This window comes from Bos grunniens, chromosome 17 (genome assembly GCF_055505025.1).
Source record: "Bos grunniens cultivar Pamir isolate PY7600 chromosome 17, Bosgru_T2T1.0, whole genome shotgun sequence".
Lineage (NCBI taxonomy): Eukaryota > Metazoa > Chordata > Mammalia > Artiodactyla > Bovidae > Bos > Bos grunniens.
In genome coordinates this window covers 64637451-64662794 of record NC_141181.1, presented here as the reverse complement: position 1 = coordinate 64662794, position 25344 = coordinate 64637451, and the positions used below count along the sequence as shown (strand labels likewise).

Here is a 25344-nt window from a genome sequence, read left to right as displayed (position 1 = left end):
TTTTAAAAATAATTAAAATATAATAAGGTTGAGAAACACACTAATGCATTGCTACTAATTTACATTTTTTTTTAAATGTTTAACTTTAGAAAATTTTTCTACCTGAATTGTTTTATTTGATCTCAGGGTCTCTGCATTCTGGGGCTCTCCCTAGCAAACCACTTGTGGCATTCTTAATGGTAGAGTACAGTCACTAAGCTCTCAAAAGCTAAGGACACCAAATAATTTTTTTCAATCTGAGCTAAGAAGAGCTTTTGCTTAGGTATACAGCAATCTTGAGGGGAATCTGGGAGTACATTAATGCTGTGCTATGCGTGCTCAGTTGCTCAGTCCTGTCCAACTCTTTGCGACCCCATGGACTGCAGCCCACCAGGCTCCTCTGTCCATGGGGATTCTCCAGGCAAGAATACTGAAGTGGGTTGCCACGCCCTCCTCCAGGGGCTCTTCCTGACCCAGGGATTGAACCCAGGTTTCCCGCATTGCAGGCTAACTCTTTACCAGCTGAGCCACCAGGGAACTAATTGTTCTTATATACTCAGAAGCTTATTAAATGACTTTTCTTTTTTAGGTTAAAATTACACAACCCTGGCCAAAAGTTAATAGCTACTTACCAGTATTCTTCAGTTAAGTAAGGTACCTGAGAATAGTAAGACGCATTTCTGCATTCTCAGCTCAGCCCCAACAAGTCTACAGGATAAAAGTACTAAAGGGCCCAACATTTTCACAGGGACTTGGATGTCATTTAAAGGACACGTGCCACTTATTTCCCTCCTTTCTATTAAAAAAATCAGTAATAAAAATCATTAGTGCTTTCAGAAGACTTACATTACATGCTAAGAACTGTATGAAGATCTTTAATCTGCATTAGCACAACTTCCTGCATGATAGAGCAACTCTATTATTCCCATTTTCTAGATAAAGAAATACCAACAGAGAAAGCCAAGAAGCACAGATCGAAAACATCACTGACAATCCTACAAGGTTTCTACAGGGAAAGATAATTTCCACTATGCCATGAGGTTGTGAAAAAGGCACGAGAGTAAAGTGGAAATTATTGGCAGCTGGTCATCAGAAACCCAAAGTTAATCAAAACTGATACCCTGCAAACAGCTGCTTCCTCTGGTTATAACATCGCCCTAAATCCTTACAACAAATAAAGCAGGGAAAGTCACATCCTCCTACAGCATGGCAGGAAGGGAATCGACTCAAAGTCTGGTAGTGATAAAGGAACACAAGGCAGAGCGTGTGAGGAACACTGCCGTTTTCAGTGTGCACTGGTGGTTTCACACGCAGGATGCTCTCCACACACGGTCAGGCATCAGCCCTTGATTCCAAGGGCTTGCACATCCAAATAGTTTCTTACCCGCAATAAAATCAAACCCAAAGCACAACAACATATTTCACCCATGAGTATGTATCTTTAAAAGGGCGGAGCTGGGGAATTACAAATTGCTGAGAGCTCAAGTCCCTGGAAACCGAAGGAAACCATACAATAACGGCCTTATATGGTAAAGATGAGGGCATATCGTTTCTGAAAGTCCTTCTGCACCGGGACCTAATGCCAATGCACTTCTCATTCATAATCATGACACATCCTCATTTATCATCCAGTGAATAAACTGAGGAATCCATGTCTAACTCTAGATTGTGAAGGGCCATTCAGAAAGACATGACTACAAGTCATGGTGACAACATGGCTTACCTGCACATCTAAGCAGCAAACTTAAATGAATGCAGAGGATGGAAGGAAGACTGACAAGAACTTAATAACAGCTTTTAAAGTATCATCTCTGGCTAAACAGTGATTTAAGAACTACTCATCAATTTCCCAAGGCTTATATATAGAATAATTTCATTTACTAACAAATCAGTCCACTGTTTCATTAAGGATGCGTCACCTCAGTTACATCATCTAGAATATTACTGCTTTGCTAGCATGGAATTCAAAGCTTAGCTGAGACTAGCCAGTCAGATGTAAATTTCCTGCTTTAAATAATTGTTTAAATATATTGATTATTTACTAGTTATCCCCATCACATGCCATAGGACAACTTCTACTGTACCTCTCCAGCTAAAACTCCAAGTGATGAGAATTACCAGCAAGTCAACTTAAGTGGCGAAAATGACCAACACCAAGGTTCCCAAAGGCTCTGGCTCAGACCCCACTGCATACACCTGTGGGACATATCAGTGAAATAGGTCAGAGCACTGGCTTACAGACTATTATTATCTAAAGGACTCAGTGGCCCGCCGGAGATCCAGCAATATGAGCCCCGGGTAAAATGTAGCTCCGAAGTGCATGTGTGGCTGGCACCAGGGACAGCTGTGACAGCAGTTTCCACGTGGCGGCCCTGGCTGAGGTTGGCAGTTCCGACAGGTTCCAGCCAGCACTCCTGTAGCTGAGAACCACCAGGACACTGGCACTGTCGTTTACTCTGGGTTTGGGAAAAGTTCTCAAATATTTCAAAGGGGCTATAAGCCTCAGCACAGCTCCTGGAGACTGACGCTTCACTAAACCCACAGAGTTTGGGAACACTTTCCTCCCATAGGCTTTCTTTTCTCTTTTGGGGGGGTGGTGAAAAATCAAAATTTAAGCATTAGTAAATACATCTTTGTAAAACTGCTCTAGGAAGGAATGCTTGCAATTTTAAATAAGTTGGCAAAAACATTCCTCCTTAGGCATAAAAAGTTCAACATAACTAAATATTCCTAATTGCAAAGGTATTTCCCATTAGCTTGAATAGGAAACCACAACTGATTCCACTTACATCTAATAGTATCTTACTTATGTGTCATAGAGTGGAGTGTTAGTTGCTCAGTCATGTCCAACTCTTTGCAACCCCACGGACTGTAGCCTGCCAGGCTCCTCCGTTCATGGGATTCCCCAGGCAAAAATACTGGAATGGATTGCCATTCCCTTCTCCAGAGGCTCTTCCCGACCTTACCTTTTGTATCTCCTTTCAAAAAAGAATCCACGTTTAGGAAGTGCACTCATCGCAGTCACTGAAGACACTACCACGCAATCAAAGCCCTTTGGATACATACAAAACAGACACATGCAAAAATCTTGTCACAGACGTTTCTATAAAGGAGTTCCACTCTGGGATGTATTTTCAAGGAAGCTAATGGTGTATTTTACAGGTGCAGACATTTCACCCTCCCAAAGTCTCAAAATACAACTCTGGAACGCTTCCATAAGACCTTTGCATTAATCATTTAAGTGACTGTTTCTTGATTTAAGACCGACCGCCTGACATGGTAACTGCTTTCAATCCACACATTAGCTCGCTTAATATTAAATTGAAGATGCTACCAAACTGGTGCCAAGGAGGCTCAATCTGATAATTACTGGTTACTTCCAAAAGCGACTTTTGGTAAAAGCCATACAACACTTTACCCGGCAGGCTTATTCTTTCTCACAACTAACATGTTTCTGTAAAGTTTAAAAAAAACAAAACTCCCATGGTGTCAAAAAGTGACACGTTAGTTCTATCATTCAAATCAGATATTCCTTTTTAAGATGCTGAGAGTATTCCACACACTATGTCCTTCTGGTCTACCCTCTGGATTCAGTCAGACATGCAGGCTGTTACGGGGTGATGGGTTCTGCCTGCTTCCTCAGCAGTCTCCCTCAGTCAGTCCAGTACAGGCAGCTCCCACGACTGCCCTCCAAACTTCTCATCTGCAGTCGTCTTATAATTCAGCCATTTTATAATCCATTATGATAATCTGAGTTTATTATCCAGACTGGTTACACCATCCTCAGATGTAAGGCCCAAACAGCTTCCCCCCATACCCTGGCTCAAGGAACAAAGATTTTTCCAAACTGTTCATCCCTACTTTATATTCATACAGGTTTTCATTTTAGGGAAAAATGCTGATCAAAATCACTTGACGTGTCCAAAGTTCAGTAACTATCATACTGTTGATACATCAGAAGATCTTTTCAGAGGCACGGTCATCTCTCACCACCAGCCTTGGAATAATTCCCTGAAAACTCATTCTCCACAAGGAGAATGGTAAGTTAAACATGTGCTCAGACGCAAAGGAAAAGTTTGCAGAGCCTGGGCATAAGGCCTCCATTCACACTGTGCAGAGTTCAAAGGAGTCAAAAAAGGGTAACTATTGAAGTGGGTTTTTCTTTTTTTTTTTTTTTTTTTCAACTTCCTTTTTCTTAGAGCAGTATTATTTATGTGGATATGCGTTCTATTGAAATCTCTTCAGGCCCTACTCCTCCACAGGAAGGAGCTACAGTGACTGGTGGGGGGCAGGGGGTGGTGCAGGGAGAGTGGTCCACAGGGCAAGGCTAGGCGCCCAGCAGCTGGCCGGGGAGACCAATGCACACGACACAGGGCCTGCAGACAGGCGGTCACCAAGAGTGACAGCTCATACATGGCCCAGGAATGGAACATTCTGAGGAGGTTTTACCTTAAGGGAACCAGAAACGCCAGCCTTAGGTGGAGGTGAGAGGAGGGGCTCAGGAAGAGCACACACAGATTGGGTTACCAGGCACTGGAAAGTAAGCTGGCCACCACAGCCGCCAGGCACGGTGTGGGAGCCCTCACCTGCATGTGAGCAAAAAGAAACAGTCTCTATGGGCACAAGTGAAAATGCCAAGCAAACCATTCTGGCACTGCAGGTCCTCTTTAAAAACTGGGTTGAAGAGTGAGGAGACCATTTTAAAAGTCCATGAAGAATCTGGCGGCAGTTACTGTAAAAATATGGATATTTTATCATCAGAAAGCAGAAAGGTAGAAGAGTTGGCATTTCCTGGCTCAGCCACGCCTAAATATACAACAGCAAACGGAGAGGCTCTATCTCCTAACTTCTTGACTTAACAGAAAATTTATAAAGCAAAAACCTCATCACTGCAGACAAATAATTCCATATACTACCTCTGGTCTGAGAACAAAGAAAAACTAGGAACCCATGATGAGGTAGAAATGAGTCAAAACACAGTTCAGCTTGAAAGGAAAAGCTGGAGAGCAAAAGAACTATCCATGTAAGAGCAACTACAGGAAACTAAAACAAAGTATTTTACACCCACTCAGAAAGGAGGGGAACTGGTTGCCGAACCCCTGTCCTGAGTGTCATCTCCCTGACCCTGGGGGTTCCTCCCACAGGACCCTCCACGAATGGGGAAAAGCCCCAGAACCACCCCTTCCAATCCCAGCTCTGCACTGGTTTACCCACAAGCCTCAGAGCAGAAACCCACCCTTCCTTGAAGTGGGGATGAAAACCAGAAAAATATCACAGCTCTTTTTTTTTTTCTTTCTTTCTTTAGGCAAATGCTTTGGGCTGCATGGCCAATGCAGCTGACATCTTGCAGTGGTTGTAAACAAGCGGGAGCACCAGAGCAGAGACCCAATTCAGTAGCCTGTATCATTTACTCCCGACTTATAGCTCAGCCAGAAAGGAAACCCAAGTCCCCGCTCCTCCGAGAAGGCCAACACGTGCTCATCACTGCCCTCTGGCTCAGCCTGGACTCAGCTCAGGTCCCACCCCCAGTCAGCGCGGAATTCAACTTGGCGAGAGCAGAACGTCTACTACATATGGTTACAAAGAGGCTTCTGGACAAGCGGGGACGGCAGGAGTCTGTCTACGGCACCTGGAGTCTATTTCAGTAGCGTAATTGGTATGTAGAAACCTGCTCCTCGCTGCCTGCCCAACGTGGGGTCATCGTCACATTTATACACAGAGGCCTCTGCCAGCAGCACTGCCTGTGTGCTCAGCCCGGGCTCACACGCTCCAGAAAACCAGGAAAGAGTTAAATGTTCTTTGCACTTGACTCAGTGGCTTCCCCTCACCACAGACTCCCAGATCCCACCATTCTCCAAGCCCGCTGTGCAGCCAATCAAAGCAAAGGAAGGAAACGATGCTGGCCGGCTGACAGCCCCAGAGCTCTGATGGCCATATATGGTAAAAACCACTGTCAGAGCCTGTCAGGCCTGCGGGCCGGCTGCTGTGGACATATCAGTGAACTGCAGCAGCGCCAGAGGCCAGCCAAGGAAACGCACAAAGGACAGGCTGCCTGCTCATCTCCAGGAGAGGGCGGAGGGTGAGGGGCGGGGGCGCGGCGTCATCTGCCAGGGCATACTCTGAGACACAGCCAGCCACTCGCTGTAATCAAAAATAGCCCCCGGGTACACGGTGAGGTTCCTTCTGCCAGGACTTTGTGCTCCACTGTTAATAACTGGGGGTGAGGAGGGTGTCCCCCCGGCCCCCCACCCCCAGCACGACTGTGGAGAACAGTCACTGGGAGAAAATGAAAAGGTCCTTCTGTGGCGCTTCATGTGGTAATGAGGCTGTGCGGCGCTCATGGGGCTGGCAGCTCGGGACACAATTTGGAAGTCATTGTTCTGCACCTGGTGCCCGCCACCGCCACCGCCACCCCCAGCCCCACCCCCTGGCCCTTCACAGTTGTCCGTACAACCGACAGTTAAGGTGCTCAGGGCAGCAGACAGCATCTACTTCAGGAGGCAGTGAATGGGCATCCCGGGACACATCAGGACACTGGCCCTGCGTAAAAGCTCTGGCCCGTCACACCAAAGTTACCCTGTGCCAAACGTCCACATCGGTACAAAGGGCTACCAGCATCGCCAGCCCTCTCCAAAACGGGGCACCGCTATTTGTGGGAATGGAAATTGCCTGTCAGCGGCGTACAGTCAGGGGGAGTCACAGCCAATGCAAATCCAGCAGGTGCTGGCAGTGACTGGGGGTCAGAGAGAAAAGCGCCATCGGGAGACTGCCGTTCCTTTTGAACTAGTCCATGAAAGAAGGCACTTATCAGCACGACGCCTGGCACTTAGAGGAAGCCTTCAATGATGTGAGCTGCTGCGACTCCATCATAGCCGCTGTCTGCGTGCGAGCGCGGCGGAGACCAAGCACTTTCCGAACCTCAAGACAATTCTCAAGCTGCCAGCATCGGAGCCCTGACAGGCTAGTGTTTTTTGTTATTAAGCCTTCCAACCCCAGAGAAACAATGCAAAGGATTAAGTGTCAATTAGGCCATGGTTTCTTTTTTTTTTTTTAAATCTTTCACCCTCAGTGGAAAAAATAAATGTTAATCAAAAATATACATGTACAAATCAAATAGAGACTCAAAGTTCTAATCCACGGAAGAACTCAGAGCTCTGGGCAGTCACTCGGTCTGAGTTTCAATTTCTGCAGCTGTAGAACAGGTGTATGACAGCAACCCCACTGTATGCAAAAACCAAGACATGATGTGTGAATGGGGCCCGCCAAGCACATTGTTGATGTCGTGAATATGACATGAAGTCACCACCGCTTTCTGAAGCTGAAACAGTGCAAAGATGCTATATGGATCCACTTTTAACAATAATCCTAAAATTCAGAGCAATGCTTACTCTGGTTTTCCTTCATATAATGGTGAAGGAAAATACCACTTCTGCACTATTTATACTGGAAGTGAAGGGAAAAACGGCCCAAAAGCGTGAGATTTTTCTACCAAAAGGCTGTTCTACAGCTCCTCCAAATTCCCCCCTAATCAAACATTCCATTTCTCCAACACTAGAAAAGGTCCTCCCGACGCAGGGAGGAGGGACAGGGCTCTCCCTGGTTCTCTGCCCTCCTGGGAACAGGGCCCCTCTTCTCACCCATGAGTTTAGTGAGTTGGCTGCGCTCCTCTTCTGTTTCACCTCTGGCTCCCACGCTCAGGAGAAACCCAACTTGCAGTATTCTATCCTGGAAGACTTTATTTTCACAGACTATACATATTCTCTGTGACATCTTCCTTGACTTCTGAGGCTTGGTGAGAACTCATTTCCCATCACTGTGTCAAGAGCCCTTTAGGCACAAACATATCTCCCCACTGCAGGGATCACCGTCAACTGCTGGCAAAGCCTTTTTAAGAGCAAGAATCCAACACACGTTCTGGCAGAGCAGGTGTTCAAATGTCTCATAAATAAGCATGTGAATGAATTAATGTAATTTTTCTAAAGTACTGATTTAGCTTTCATTAAAGTTTAAACAACAAGTAGCTCTTCATATACACTTTGGTAATATTAATGAGAATGCTTTTTAAAAATAATATTTACATGTAATAAATTCATTATAAAACATTTTGAAAGAAGTACAGATAATTATAAAGAAGAAAATAATCACCTTTAGTCCCACCATCTATGTTAACATTACAGTTTTCCCCCAAAATTAATAACATAATTTGAAGTTACACATAAGGCAGACTATAACCTTATAACACATTTTTAGGTTGTATAACAAAATCACAGAACATAGGATAAAAGTACCTTGCCATCCAACATAAATTTCTCTTGCTACTGTACATAATCCCTCAATATTCATTTAAGATTTATTAAAGAATGCTATGTATCTATATATTTATCTACATATATTTTTTTAAAAGGAGAGGTGGAAAGAGTATCTAAAATTACCCAAAAGGCCTTTGAGCCTCGTAAGAGACATGGGTTCAATGGCTGGGTTGGGAAGATCCCCGGAGGAGGGCATGGCAACCCCCACCATTATTCCTGCTTGGAGAAAGCCCATGGACAGAGGAGCCTGGCAGGCTACAGGCCATAGAGTCACAAAGAGTCAGACACAACCAAAGTGACTGAGCATGCACGCAAAGGACATTTAGGCTATTTTGAGTTATTTATTTACGCACTGTGTGATCTAACATTATGAGTCAAGTAAGCATCATATTCTGAGAATACACCTGATCCTTGAACAACATGGGTTTAAACTAGGCAGGTCCCCTTAGGATGCAGATTTTTTTCAATGAGGATGTACTACAAGATCCATAGTTGGTTGAATCCACAGATGCAGAACCATGAATACAAAGGACCAACTGTAACCTTAAACGTGTATTTTCAACTGCCTGGGGGCTCTGTGCCTGTAACCCTAGTTGTTCAAGCGTCAACTGTACAATGTTTCAGTTATCATTACTGCTTAATTGTTGTTGCTCAGTCACTCAGTTGTGTCCAAGTCTTTGCGACCCCATGGACTGCAGCATGTCAGGTTCCCCTGTCCTTCACTACTTCCCGGAGTTTGCTCAAACTCATGTCCATTGAGTCGACAATGCCATCCAGCCATCTCATCCTCTGCCGCTCCCTCCTCCTCCTGCCCTCAATCTTTCCAAGCATTAGGTCTTTTCCAATGAGTTGGCTCTTCATATTAAGTGGCCAAAGTATTGGAGCTTCAGTTTCAGCATCAGTCCTTCCAATGAATATTCTGGGTTTATTTCCCTTATGATTGTCTGGTTTGATCTTGCTGGCCAAGTGTCTTGGACTGCTTAATGAGTCATCCTAAAATTTAGCTACTTAAAACAATAAATATTTCTTATCTCACAAAGTTTCTGTGGGGTCAGGAGTGCAAAAGCAGCTTATCTGGGTGGTTCCAGCTGAGGGTTTTCAAAAGTCAAGGTGTCAGCCAGGGCTGCAGGGATCCACCTTCAAGACGGCACACTCACGAGGTTGGTCAGTTGGTGCTGGCCACTGGCAGGCAGTCCCGAGGACCTCTCCATAAGGCCAACTGAGGGTCTTTACAACATGGCAGCTCCAAAAGAAACAAAGCGGAAGTCAATATGCTTTTAAGGCCTAGTCTCGGAAGCCACACTCCATCAGTTCCTCCATATCCCAACGGCGAGAAAGGTCACTTCCATTTAATGTGGGAGGAAACCGCCTGACGGCGAGACACGAGGAGGTGAGGCCCACTGGAGGCCACTCTGGAGGCTGCCGCCCACAGGGAGTGAGGCGAGACGACGGAGAGCCCTGCCACACAGCCGGCCAGCCAGCCTGCACACCACCCCAACCACCCTCCCTCTATCTGTCAGGTGGCTAAAAGCATAATTACCTGACAGCTTGAGGATGCAGCCTGAGACAAGCAGCTCAGGAAATCCAAAGTCTGATTTCCACTGTCTCAGTGAATCAGAGGTAAACTCTGAGTTGGATACTAAATATCAAGCAGCAGCACTTAGAATACTGACTACAATGAATCAAGATTTCTTCCTCAATAAATTTCTTCTTCAATAAATATGACAGAAAAGTACTCTAAAGCAGCCCTTGCCAACCTGAGTCCATGGAAGAATTAAGTCCTAACGCCCTGAGGCAGCTACTTACATAGTGGATTAATTTCTTTCCTATGCATCTACAAGGCTTAGCAATGTCCATTCCTTGAGAGAACTAAGAAAATATTCACGGAGATGATTTCTGTAGGGCCGAATTCTTTCACAAAACTCTAGTTGTAAAGGGCTACAAATGAATTGAAAAGATAGTTCATGGACATAAAGAAAGCAAGATCCCAAATACTCCCACAAAATATATGGGAGAAACATAACGATGTATAAGAAGGCAGACACAGCTAACACCAGAGGAACAAGAGCAGAGGGGAGACAGAGGCCCAGAGGGTTAGCAAAGACTGAGCCACATCCACCCCAGCATGGCCAAGAGCAGACCTGCTCTCCAAGGCAATTGCTGGGAAGAAGAAATCAGCAATCACGCCAATCCTCTGAAGTAAGACCGTCAAGGGAGGAAGGAAGACAGGAGCCCTCCACTTTGCATCCTACACCCGAGTGGGTAAGAGATCGCGAGCAAAAATTCTAACCAACTTCCTCAACCCCTGTTTAGGTTAGGATTTCCAGGTTCTCTGTGATCGGCAGCTTTAGTGTGTGTGTGTGTACACACGTGCACACACACACCTACCCACAAACACTGCCGTGTTCATGTAAGCCACAGTGGCTCACAACAGGGATGGGAGTGCCTCAGTCCCACATCATGAGTGTGGCTCCCATACTCAGGAAGGCTTGTTCAGCCCACGTGGTAGAGCGCACGGGGGGCCAAAACCTGCATGCTTCTGACATGGCAGCTTGTGCAGTTGTGGGAAAACTCCATGGCCAAAACCACAGAGCCAACTTCTGTTCGGCAAGACAGCTATTATTCATCCTCTGAAAGACCAAAGAACCAGAAAACGTACTAGGCCACACCTCGAGAAGTCATGACAGGACAGCATGCCGCAGCTTGATGGAAGCATTAAGGAAGAAACCCTGAATCATGCGTACTAATCTAAATTGCCCCACCTCGGGGCTCAGTACTTTCCACATTCCCCCAGCAGTGACCCTTTAAAATCCTATAAAATCTTCTGGACAAAAACCTCATAAACCAATACACTTAAACAAACATATTCCTTCCTAAGCTTATCTCTTGCTGTGTACATGTCAATGTATTTGTCTCTAATACTCTTTCCATTTCTAAAATCCTGGAAGACAGAGACCATGATTCTCCTAGAATCTAACCACAAGCCTCATGAGGCTGCAGTCAGTCGTATTTACTGCTGACACTAACTTTGAAGAAAAACTCACAGAGGCCATGTTTTAAAATGGGGAGCCTTTCAGAAAGAGTCACAATACATCTTAAAATCAATACACACTTATTCAATATTAATATGGACAGAAAACCTCCAAAGCACCACCAAAACCAGCCTGGCTGACTATAAGAAGGGGTAAAAACTGCAGCCGCAGAGGGCATGAGGGGAGGACGTGGCGGGTGGGGAGCAGGGGGCGACGCACATTACCAGAAATCTCTGAGATATTTATTTAAAACCATACGCATCCCCTTAAGTTCATGTTTAGAGAAATCCTAGACTGCCATCCTCACACACAGGAGCCCAACACACACCCAGAGCATCATTCCCTGCAATCTTCACTTCAAGCATCACTTCATATTACATGTGGGAATTTGGTTTTCCCTTCCCTTTAAACAAAAGCAGCACCTCATTATAAAACAATTTCAAAGTTGCCAAGACACTGAAGTTGCAGGATCTCTTTTCCAGGACAGAATCCTGTTCAGGATCAAGGGTTCAACATGCACTCGGGGTCCCTAGTGTTTTCCTCCTTCAAGGCTGCACTTCTAAAGGGAAGACAAACATCTCAGTACCAGCAATCTTCGGGGGATGGGGGAGGGTGTCAGGAAACTGACCACAATAAAAGGTAGACACAGCACTCCTGGAGGACAGAGATTACAGACGATCAAACCAACTGATCACATGCGCATCTAACCAACTGTGCACATCTACCAATGAACTATCACTTGTGAAAACGTAAAACTTATGATCCTCATTCAAATATATACTATTAAACTAAAATTAAAAGGAAAGAGATATCTGGGGGCAGTCGGCCCTACAAAGCAGGCAGAAATGTAGGTTTCCTGACAATGTGGAACAGAGTTCTATTTTCTAAAAGCACAGGTAGTAAGTAGTTAAGGGACAGGGTCTTAGGAAGAAAAGAAAGGGGAGTGTTACCTGACACTCCAGGGCTCTGGGCTAGGCCCTGCCATCCTAGCAGAGCCTTTCAAGAGCTGCTGAGACACAGGACTGTCTACAGAGGCCAAGGATTACTTTTCTTTGCTTGGCTCAGCCTTGCCTTTGGTAGAAAAGCAACCAGGAGTAAACAGGCATCTACTTCGCAAAGTTACATGTTGGCACTAAGGAGGGAAAAAAAGGAACAACAGCATTTCCCTTGCTGACTTCTGGGTAGCAAAATGAGAAGTCATATTAACATTGAGTGCCACAGGAGACGAGAAATACTTCCAAGATCATCTGGAACTGCCAAAGCAGAAAATCACTTTCGTATAATACAGAGCCTTTCACATTCCAGATAGAGAAATGGGAGAGAAGGACAGAGTGAGGAATCCACGCCCTACCAGAAGTCAGTGACCGAGGCAGCACTGAGCGGCCGGCTCCCCGACTCCCGGGCCCATGTTCCTTCCTCAACACCACACTGATCCTAAGGACGCAACACACATGCTTTAATACACAAAAATCCCAGAGTATGTGTGAACCCATTGATTATAAAATTTGGTAACCCCAAGTACTGGATTTATTTCCAATGGGTGTCACTGGGCTTAGTTCATGCCAATGTCACCTCCTCCAACACAAATTAATATTTAAGGAGCAAAGAATGCTATTTATAAGCCTGGGAAATACAGGCCCTGGAGGCTCCTCCAAAACCACCACTTTGCTCAAACATGATAATTTCTGAAGCAACTCATTCTATCCTAATTCCTACACAGTTGCTTAAAGAACAAAATGCTAAAATCTACTTATTGACCACTTCATGTTAAAAACCAAAGCACAAGATCCAGCTGGCTTTGGACCTGCACACGAGTCTCCCTTACATGGTATAAGCAGAACCCTAAGCTTCCCATGGTTGGTGAAAGCTAAAGTGGACTCACAAAGCCTTCTGTGGATGTAGGACTTGAAGAGAACTGTCTGAACTCAGAGGAAGATTAGCCACTCGGAAGTTTATTTTGGGCTTCTTAATTGGCTTGTTCCATTTCTTTGAAGCAAAAAAAAAAAAACAACCCCAAAAGTCTTAAATTTATCCTCTTGAACTCAAAAGAGATCACGGTGCCTCAGAGCCTGATCTTAGTCAACAAGCTATCTTCTCAGCTAGCCACCATTAAGACACCACTGAAAGTCAAGTTTTCAAGTGCTCCTTGCTCTTGGTGGACAAATCAACTAAAAAGTCGTGGCAATCAAATGCAAAACTGGCATTAGATTCCAAATCCCACTCCAAAATCAGGTAAGTACAGATGTAACAGTGTAATGTATTATTCTGCTGGGAAAGATTGAAGGCAGAAGGAGAAGGGGATGACAGAGGATGAGATGGTTGGATGGCATCACTGACTTCAATGGACACGAGTTTGAGCAAGCTACAGAAGTTGGTGATGGACTGGGGAGCCTGATGTGCTGCAGTCGATGGGCTCGAAAAGAGTTGGACATGACTGAGCGGCTGAACTGAACTGAATGTATTATTCACCACCAAAGCAGACGTTTTCTCCACAAAAGCGAAAGTATCTGAGTACAAAATAATTTCAATTTAATGAAGAGTCTTCTTTAAAAAATGATAAGACAACTTTGCCAATAAGAAAGTACATGTGGAGACATATATCAGATTTGTTCCCCAAAGGCATCCATGTCCTGTTTCTGTAGTGAGATGGTTCTGTTGTACAATACCACATCAATCCAGTCACCGAGGTGCAGATCAGATGCTAAAATAAAACAAGTTTGGTCATGAGCATCTGAGAGAATGAAAAGTCAAAAAAAACTGGAAGCTTTCCCAGCAGGAGTCTTCCTAAGAAAAAAAAACACCAAAATACAATGGGAAACAAACTTTGACAGAAATTCACGGACCGTAACCATTTCAGGATCACACGGCCCATCATGAGGACACACGCCCCTAACAGGCATGGCTCGGGCTCAGGGAGATCCACTGTTTCCAGCAGAGTGGAAACAGCTGTGACGTGACCCAGCCTCTGCATCCTTATCATGAGGGCTCAGGACTCACCAAACCTATTTTCCTCCTAAAAGCTAATCAGAAAATGACTCTTTCCAGGCTCTCTCTTCACAGTGTTTCCCGCCCGCCCACCCCTCCATTATTTGCAATTCTGGGATTTCCTGTTAAAGCTCACACGGACCTCATCTACAATTTTCAAGAACGGTCAGAAAGTTACAAACCGCCTATCTGCTCCCCTATATCAGAGAGGGTTCTCTGGAAGGATGAAGTCAGAAGGGAGAACTAGGAAGCCCAGCAAGGCTGAAAATCACATGGAACCACTTTCAGTAGATAGCCTTTATTTCTACCACTTGTGAATGCTGTTTAGATCCTATGCTGAAACTTACTACTGCACAGACTTGCAATTTGCATTGTTTGGGGACATTTTCTTGGGCTCTCATCCCATTTACCATTCAAAAACAAAACAAAACCAAGGAGTCTCATTCCTCATGATCACTCACACATACACACATACACACGAGTTTCTTATATATCTTTTACAATTTCTGCCCATTTAAAAACATTACTGCTTTTAAAGTTGCACTTTGGGTGGGAATCTTTTAAGGCAAGCGGATGGTTACTAACAAAATCATTAAGTCCCTGTGCCTGTCCACACTCACAGCGTCACTGTAAGAATCTTTCCTATCCATAGAGGGCATGTCCAGAACAGAGTTCACCATTCTGTTTAATGATTCTCTGTCAAAGAAAAACTAATGTGGTTAGTAAAGCGTGTGGAACTTAACGTCAATTACAGCAGAGTCTAATGGTCCCAGAAATCACACAATGCTTAGTGAACTATCAATCTCCAAAATCAATCCATTATAGGCTAAGCAGAGATTACTGGAGGGTGTCATCTCACAGGACGGAAAGTCAGATGACTTACCTTGTGCAAAGGGAGTACAAGGAACGCTCCTCCCCCGCTCGCTTCTATGATTATGGCAACGAATCTGGGATTGACAGCGCAAAAGGAACTGTCCCAGGTCACTCGAGAAACCCGGATGTCGTCGTAACACTGGTCATTTTTCACTGCTTGTCCAAATACATGCCGAAACTTGCTCTGTCGTACCACTCGCCTCATCGTGTCTGTGGGAGGACAAAAAGTAAGTTAAAATCATGCCCCTGAGAGAAAGTTTACTTTCACAAATGAAGAGCTCCAAGTCAGGGGAAAAAAACAGAACAGTAGAGCATTTTGTCTGCTCTCTTAAATGGTGGCCAAATGGCAAATCCAAATTTCCTTTAGCAGCACGTACTCAGAGAGAACTGCAAAATGCGTCAGGGAAAGAATTACAAAGAAATGAAAAATTCCAAATTCGAGATCCAGAAACAGCTCATTAGTTTTAATTTTAAGAGAAAGATCAAGGTAAAGAATGAAAGAAATTAGCCTTTCAGGGCTGGGTGGGACTGAAAAGACAATCCACTATGACCCCCACCCCTTTATGGATAAGAAAAACTCCAAAGTGAAGTCATTTGCTTGATTTGAAGCTGAGGAATGCCCTCCTCTCCCAAATTATGATACTGTGGCTTTTTCCTTAGTCTGCCAAGGTAATTTTTCCATTTTTAAGCATTTTCCCCAGACATCAGCACTCTGCCGTCTGAGAGCAGTGTCTGCTCACGAGTGTTTCCACAAGACCAGCTACAAACAGTGGAGAATTCAACACAAACAAACCGCCCTTGCCTTCAAGAGGCTTCCAACACAAGCAGAACAGTCAGAGCAACTGAGAACCACATCTCTGGTGATGTCACCTGCAGTCTGACTACTTCTGCTATCATGGGGCCAAAGCCAGGCTGAGGAAGAGAAAAAGCAAGGCAAAAGTTTTCATGAAAGTGGAGATGAACTGGATGATAAGAGGGGTGCCGCCAGCACACCGGACTGATCAGGCAGAAAGGGGCTGGGCTAAGAAGCTGCTGTGATGGAGAAAGGCCTGGGGTCATCACGGCAGCAGCCATGAGCAGAGGAAAAGAAAAACTCAAGGAAGGGAAAGGAAACCAGTATGTCAGAGCTGACCACTCAGCACAGCCACTTCCCAAGGGGCCCAGGGGACCTGGGGACAGAAAGGGACACCAAGCCGGTGTTCCCGGGCTTCCTCGGGGGTCATTTTAGACCCCAAATTCCACTGGGTTGTCCAACACTGAAAGCAGTCAGGCTTTAGGAGCAGCAGGCTCCACCTGACTGAGGTCTCCTGGGCTGCACCGCAGTGTCATCTTCCTGTCCGCTAACACAGGACATTCCATTCATGCTGGCCAGGGAGGAAGGAGCCCCCGGAAAACACGTGACGATGAAACACAGGCAAACCTTCACAACTCAGCTGCAAACTAGTTCCCCTGTCCCCAAGGACAGAGGAGGGCACATAATACCTGTCCACTCGTGCCAAATGGGACATATGTGGGGGGCCGCTAATTACCACCAGCCCCCACCCTTGAATCCCCTTCCTCACGGCTCTGGGCCCACTGCTAAGTGCAGAAGCCCAGGGCATGTGGCTGGGCTGAGGCAGCAAAGCCTTGGCAGGCTGCTGAGCACCCGTGTTCCTCAGTGCAGCAGCTGCCAGACCTTCCCAGCTGACCAGGAAGAGCAGATGCCGAAAGCCCTCAGTGAGGAGACGGTAAATTATTTCCTCCCACTTGGCCGGGGCCCTCCATCCGTGCAACAGAATGAATTCGTCTCAAGCTGGAGAAGACAAGACAGCTTCCACAAGGTGGTGAAACCTAAAGAAAAGCACGTCCATACAAAAAGCAACGTACAGTCAGCTGGTCTCAGGGTCCACTTCCCTCCCTGACCACCTACACAAGTCGCAGAAGCCGGAATCCCCGCCATGACCTTCTAGCAGGCGTTTCAGAAGTGCAGTTAACGCAGAGGAAGGGAGACCTGCACTATGTGCCAAAGAGTTGATCCCGCTTAAGTAATGATTTTACAGATTTCAAACATGAAAATCCCAATGGGAAATCACACAAAGGACACGATGAGGTAATTTACAAAAGAAATTCACAAATGGCATTTCTCTCCACTCCTTCCTGAAATCCTAATAAAATGACAGTAAAAGAATAAACACAGGTATAAACGCCAAAAGAGAAGCAAAGACACTGGAAAGGAGCCTACAGAGAGCAAGCGGGACCACGAGCCTGTGCAAGAGGAATGCTGTCGAGCCCGTGGAGCTGACAGAAGTGAGTGCTCTCCCCGCAGCAGAGGTCTCGGAGGAGCAGCTCACAGGACGCCAGGCCCAGCGCTCAGAAGGGAAACTGATGTCGGTGCGTGGCCGGCGGGGTAGGGGGGGGGTGCTGCAGGGAAAACTGACCGACAGCCTAGTTAGGAGCAGCCAGACACCCAGCTCTGCTCCTCCCATGTGGCACAGTCAGGCGCTGCCCCCACCCGCTCCAGAAGCCACACAGGGGCCCTGGACAGGACAACACAGCACAAGTGAGCAGAGGTACCAGCAGGTGCCACCCAGACAGCCTGAGTCTGCACAGTGGAGCCTCCAGCCCCAGTGTCCCAGCAGGTCCCAAACACTGGCTGCTAAGCCGAGACAGCTCTCGTCGCCCTCTGGGAAGTCGTCCACCCACCCAGCCCCTCCACCCACATGGGCACTGGGTCAGCTTTTCGGGCCACCATTCAGTCAGTGTGAACAGACGTGTGAGGAAGCCCTCTACCTTGAAAAATGGAGACAGTTTTTCCTCTTCAGTCAAACAGGCCAGGATACCATCTAATCTCACCAACAATGTGAATATTAATATAAATATGCTTTGAATGTCTTCACTGGAAAACATCTCACAAAGCTGCTGGCTGTCTGACGTACTAAAATACCTTTAAAAGTCACGTCTGTATTACACAGAGTGACATATGTTACACAAATTTCCATCCCAAGTACACGAAGTCTGAGTGAGAGGTTCTTCTGCTACAACCACGGAGCAGAGTGTTAGTGACAGAGCAGACAGGGCGAAGGCCAGGGCTTTGGCCGTGCTGCGCTGTCTGGGCCAGGCCATCCACACCCGAGGTCGGACCTCATCTGGGCTCAGCTGCCCACGTGTGGCACGGCTGCTCACACTGCACACAACAGAGAAGAGCAGTGAACAGGGCGGGCTCGCAAGTCGGGCAGCTGTGTGAGCGCAAAGCACTCCGTTTACCTCCTGGCTGGGGTTCAGCAGGGCAAGTCATAACCTCCTTCAGGGTCAGAGTCTCTGCCTGGAAATGGACACAATACACATAAAGTTGCAGTGACCATTAAACGAGCCCCTGTTACCGGGACTGCAGCAGGATCGCATTTTATTACACTGCCCTATACAGTCAGAGACACACAGCTGTCTTTATCATCCTGGTCCTTGACATAAGGTAATCCGGATTCAAGTTCCACTCCTGCCACTAACCTTTCTGAGCCTCAGTTTCCTCACCTATGGAAGAGGATGATACCTTATAATAAGAATTAAAAACGATATTTGACATACCGGGTCCAGATGACTTCAATGCTGAAGTCTATCAAATGTTAAGGAATCAATACCAGTTCTTCACCAATTACTTCCAAACTAATTTTATAAGGCCAGTATTACTCTGATACCAAAATCAGACAAAGACATCCCAAGAAAACTAGACTAATATCTTTTATAAATATGGACGCAAAAATCCTCAACTGAATACTAGCAGACCAAATCTAGCAACATGTGAAAAGGATTCTACACTGTGACCAAGTGGGACTTTTCCCACAATGCAAGGTTGGTGTGACATTTGAAAATCAATTAATGTAACGTGTCAATCAAATAAAAAACAAAAATCACATGACCATCTCACAGAAAAAGTATCTGACAAAATCAGAACAAGGACAGACATATAAGTTAATGGAATAGAACTGACAGTTCTTCCTACATCTTTGATCAAGCGATTTCAACAAGGGTACCAAGATGATTCAATGTGGGGAATAAGACTCTTTTTTTCAACAACTGGTGCTGAGACCGCACAACAGACACAAAAGAAGCTGGAAGCGGAACTCTATGTAACTTTGTTCTGTATTTTCCAAGTCTTTTGTAAATGTGTTACCATATTTTCATAATAAACGCATGATTTTAAAAAAAAGGCTGGACCCTGACCTCACATAATATAAAATAATTAACTCAAAATGGATCAAAGATATAACTCTAAGAGCTAAAATTTTAAAACTCTTCGAAGAAAACACAGGAGTAAATCTTCATGACCTTGGATCTGGCAAAGGATTCTTAGATATGACACCAAAAACACAAGCAACAAAAATAAAAAGTATACAAAATGGACTGCGTCGAAACTAAAAACCTTTATGCTTCAAAGTCACCATCAAGAAAGTAAAAAGACAACTCACAGAATGGGAGAAAATTTTTGGAAATAATATATCTGATAAAGTACTTGTCTCTAGTATAAAGAGTTCCTACAACTTAGTAATAAAAAAGACAAACAATCTAATTTCAAAATGAGCAAAAGACTTGAATAGGTCTTTCCAAAAGAGAAATGTCCAAAAACACAAGAAAAGATGCTGGATATTTTTGGTCACTGGGGAAATGTAAATCAAAATCACATTGAAATACCACTTCACACCCACCAGGATGGCTAGAATCAGGCCAGAGAATAAGTGTCAATGAGGACGCAGAGAAATCTGAACCCTCAGACACAGGTAGTGGGCTGCTTGGGAGGGCAGTCTGGCAGTTCTGAAATGATTCAACAGAGTTACACTATTACCCTGAAATTCCACAACTAGGAACTTACCTCAAAGAGCTAAAAACAGGTAGTCAGACAAATATTTGTACAAGAATTTTAAGAGCAGCCCATTTGCAACAGCCAAAGGGTGAAAACAATTCAAATGCTCGATCCCCACTGGACAATGAATGGACAAACAAAATGGCATATATCCACACAAAGGGATATTATTTGGCAATGTAAAAAAATACTAATACATGCTACAACTTAAATAAACCTTATTATGCTAAGCAGCTAAATACAAAAGCTTACATATTATGATTCCTATTCACACAAAGGCCCAGAATAGGCGAACCCATGGACACAGAAAGCAAATTAGTGATTGCCTGTGGGGAGAAAGGGGTATCACAGAATAGGAGGTTATAGCTAAAGAGTACAACCTTTCTTTCTGAAGTGATGAAAATATTCTACGATTTGTGGTGACAGCTCTACATATTTGTACATATTTGTGAATATATTAAAAACCATTGAACTGTATACTTTAAGTAGGGTGAATTGTATATGTGAATTATCTCTCAATAAAAATGTTTTTTAAAAATATGCAATGTGCCTAGTATAGAGTCTGAAACATAGTAAGCACTGTCTGATAAATGTCTGCAACTGTTATTTCAGAGCCTGCTAATAGGTTTCCCTACCCCAAGGGAAAAAAAACAAGTCAACTTCCTGCCAATTTATGAGCCAAAAGTACGATTTCACATTAATGACCTAGCAACAGTTATCAACGAACCTTTACAAAACTCTATATTCTCCCACGGCAGCATGGTGTTCACTACAGAAAAACAAACCTCTTCCTGATAAAGAAGCCTGTAGTATACATTAGTGTTTCACCAATTTCTTAGATGTTCAGCTATAAATTTCCAAAGTGTCATACCATCAAACTTAGGTGTTCTTTTATTAAATATCGTATCCCAAATTACACAACTAAAGCATCCCCCAAATGAAGGCATTTTATAAGTAAATTTAATTTTCAGTTATATTAAAAAGAATAGATGAAACAATGCTGAACAAATACACAGACACAAAGCCCAAGGATAGAATACATTCAATTTCAAATATCTTATCAGAGTTCACTCTTGGAGAGGTTGTCTGCCCATTAGTCTTTCAAGTGTAGTTCTTGGAACTGCATAGGGCCTTTTCTTTCCAACTGTCACAGTAATTAAGGTCCTCGTGGTAATAAAGAGGGAGACAACGCAGCAATCATTAAGCAATCAATGTTTACAAATTTCAAAATAAACTGATTTTAGATAGAAAAAATGCAATGTGGTTTTTGTTCTGTTTGCAATGTGTTTTTTAATTTCCACGAAATGTTGGGAATTATGAACCTTACTCAAGGCCTTATAATAAGCAATTGATCATTCTGCTCAAATTTCCAGTAAGACTGGGACTGTTCTAGAATGATTTTCATTATAATAAAAACTGATGAATATCTGAAAGACAAAGACTGTAAGAACAGGCTGAGAGCACAGGTTCAACTATAAAACACTCTCACAGACACATCTCCTCTGCCCGAGTCTCTAGATGATACTGAAAGCCAAGCAAGCAGATTAAAAGTTAAGTCTTGACTGTTGAGCAGCCATCATGGCAGCCTCTTTTCAGTTCATTTACCCTTTTTGTAGCTGACAGGCTGCATATTAGGACTCGCTTATATTACAACCAGAAGCTTGCACCTTCAGACCCCTTCACCCGTTTCACCCGCCCACCTAACCCACCACCTCTGGAAGCCCCCAAATGTGCTATTTGCTTAGAGTTTGGGTTTTGTGTTGGCTTTCGTTTTTAAGATTCAGCATGTAAGCGATAAAGAGTATTTGTCTCTGATTTACTTCACTTAGAATAACGCCCTCAAGATCCATCCATCTTGTCACAAATGGCAGAATTTCCTTCTCTTTAATGGCTGAATAATATTCCACAATACTACACTTTCTCATCCATTTATCTGTCAGACATCTGCGTTGTTTCCATTATCTTGGCTATTGTAAATAATATTGCAATGAACACAGGGGTACAGATACCTTTTCAAGATAATGATTTAGTTTCCTCTGGATAAATACCCAGAAGTAGAATTGCTGGATCATATGGTAGTTCGATTTTTACCTTTTTGAGGAACGTCCATACCATCTTCCATACTGATTACACCAATTTACATTCCCGCACAAATTTCTAATCAGTAGATAATATGTCCTTGTTTTCAGCTTCATGAAGAAAATCTAGGGCTTCCCTGATGGTCCAGTGGTTAAGAATCCACCTGCCAATGCTGGGGACACAGGTTTTTGACTCCTGCTCTGGTAAGACCCCACATGCTGTGGGGCAACTAAGCCCATGCACCTCAACTGCTGAAGCCCGAGTGTGCTAGAGCCTGGGAGCCGCAACAAGAGAAGCCACCACAAAGAGAGGCACAGGAGCTGCTACCAAAAGTGTTCCCACTCCCCGCACTAGAGAAAGCCCAAGTGTAGCAACTAAGGCCGGCACAGCCAGAGATAAATAAAGCTGATCTGTAAAGAAAGACTCTTAAAAAAAGAAAGAAAACCTACAAGCTATTGATGCCCACAATACTTAACAGTTCATCTAAGGAAACAAAAAATTATTAAAATTTTCTTTACATGTTGGGTAAACATTTTAACCAAGAACAAACTGTGAAAAATAAGGTCCATGTTTTAAGGACCTATTTTATAGGCATCAGAGCAAAGTTTGCTAAAAATCATTCTCAGAAGAAAACTTCCATCTCACAGTCAGCTGATCATCATCAACCTCGACGAGAGTGTAAAGGCATGCTTCTTGTGGTAATGCCTAGTCAAGTTAACAGAGAAAACATATTTCAAAGGCCATAAAAGAAATGTGTTGGGTGTTTACAGGGGGAAACGTAGACAAAACAGGGTGTTTATAATGGCACCAAATAAAACACTCAAACACCTGAGTAAATGTCACTGCGTTTTTTCTCCATTCTCTCTGCTTCCATCAATCTCATAAAAAAGGGACCACAATTTTGACATTTTCCTGTTTATTGAGAAGTTATCTGTTTAAAGATTCCAGCAGATGCACTTCTGTGGTGTGTATGAAAGGAAGCACATCCTGCTAGGAACACATACAGGAAAACCCCTACTAGCAGCAAAATCCTGCTCGGCACATGTGCGGAGACCATTCCAGAGGCCAGACCGCTCAAGGGCTCAGGAGGCTGAGCAGCAGCAACCACAGGAAGACTCCAGAGTGTCCCTACAGGGAAAGGACATGTTCCCTGAGCTGCTGTTTTTCTGGCCCTTTTAGATGTGGGGAGAGATCAGACACGTTATTTAATAGAAAGTGGCAAGCAGGACAGCAGGGGAGGAAACAAGGGTCCCCAAATCCGCTATTTAAACGGCAGCACCAACAGTTAAAAAGTCTTTGTGAGAAGCTGTAAAGGTATCACACAAGCCTATGTAGGATGCACATTCCTAAGACAGCAGACACCAGGAGCAAATACGGGAGATACTCTGATTAAATACAGAAATTCAAGGTTCATCACTTTTGGATATGAGATGGCTTGGCTTTTTTGAATTGCCTTAAACCAAACCCACCAGTGATACTTGAAGAGTTCACCTAACAAATTACTTTTATTGCATCCAATCCCTTAATAGATCCATATATGAGATCCTCAAAAAAAAAAAAAAGCCTAATTTACTTACTTTAATAGAAGCTGTTTTACAAAGAAAGAAAAAAAAGACCACATGCAACAATCTGCTTTATGTAAAGCACAGCAGAAAGTCAGACAGACACACAACATTCCTCACACACAGCAGCTAAGGGTGAAAGTTTGCACTCCAGAGATGTTGGAAATTATTTTTTAGAAAAACTGCTGACCACTTAAGACAACTGACTGCAACTATGAAACAGCCTTGATGTTGGTTCAATTCATCATGACATGAGGAATGGTGACAGGGCTTCCCTGGCAGTCCAGTGGTTGCGACTCTGCCTTCCAATGCAGGGGTGTGGGTTCCATCTCTGGTCAGAGCTAAGATCCCACAGGCCTCTTTGCCAAAAAACATAAGACAGAGGCAATATTGTAACAAATTCAATAAAAGACTTAAAAAAAAAGGGCAAAAGTAATGGGTGAAAATTCACCCATAATAGCTTTCCAAACACTGACGTCCCCTTATCCACTCAGGTTCTAGGTCAAATGCCACAAATGAGGCATACCAACAATAAGTGCACTTTGCTCTGACCCAAGAATCCTACAACATTTTGGTTTTTAAATGCTTCTTGGAAAGAAAATACGAAGAAATGCAAGTAGGATTTACCAAGAAGTATCCAGATGGGCCCCACAGAAGAAGCCTGGAGTAAAAAGGGTCATCTGTTCCAGGCCCTTCATTTTTAGTCCAGAGACACTGCGTGACTCGCCCAAAGATACAGGACTCCAGAGAGACAGTTTGACCTCGAACCACAAAGTACAGGGCAGTTCAACTTCTCACCCCCTGAACTTTCATACTTTTTCAGTGATAAACTCCACACACACATTCAGTTTGGGTTTCCCACATCAGCCAGCAACGCCTCTCAGAACTCCTTCAGGCGGTGCCTCCACAGTTCACAGTTCCACTTGGCCCGCTGGTGCCATTTTTAAATAGGAAATGACACTGGGCTCACACTTTATAAACTATAGAAGCTGGCTGTTTACATTCAAATACACTGAGACGAATGACAGAACACATCAGGTATGCCGAAGGAAACCCATCTTTGCTTCTGATTGAAAACCCTTAGGTTTAAGTCAAGGGACTCTGTGCTCAAATGTCCAAGAGAAGAGCCGGGCATGTATAAAAAGCTGGAGATCTACATGTCAAGAATAGTTTCTGGGCTTCCCTGGGAGCTGCTCAGTTGCAGGAGACATGGGTTCAATCCCTGATCCTGGAAGATCCCACATGCCTTGGGGCAGCTAAGCCCGAGTGCCTCAACTCCTGAAGCCACGAGCCCAGGGCCCGTGCTCCACAAGAGAAGCCACCGCGGTGAAAAGCCCATGTACCGCAACTAGGGAGCAGCCCCCGCGCGCCCAGTCTAGAGAAAAGCCTGCACAGCAACCAAGATCTGGCACGGTTGAAAATAAGATAAATTAGTTTTTTAAAAAGAATACTTTCTAAAAGGTGAGGTACTGAGCTTTCTAAGAAAAGAACTCCTGCTTTTACAGTTTATAACTTTGTACTCACAGGACCTGGTTACAGAGTCTCTAAAATGAAATCAGTAGGCGCTCCCCGATGACACAGAGTACGATGGGCAGCTCAGAGTGACAGCAAAAAATGCAGCGGCAAGGGACCAAGCAAGCCGTCATCTGCACCAGATCACCACGAGGCAGGCTTCAGACACCTTACAAGTA

The 25344-nt window shown here is 44.4% G+C and overlaps 1 protein-coding gene across 4 annotated transcripts in view; it reads right to left on the bottom strand.

Annotated features, from left to right (window-relative positions):
- The window catches only part of CORO1C (coronin 1C), a 76755-nt gene that overhangs the window by 33806 nt on the left and 17605 nt on the right, over positions 1-25344 (bottom strand). For all 4 annotated transcript variants that reach the window (XM_086348458.1, XM_086348459.1, XM_086348460.1 and 1 more), the window contains exon 2: positions 15189-15388. In XM_086348458.1, coding sequence (XP_086204584.1) covers positions 15189-15388 — 200 coding nt within the window. The remainder of the gene's footprint in view (positions 1-15188; positions 15389-25344) is intronic.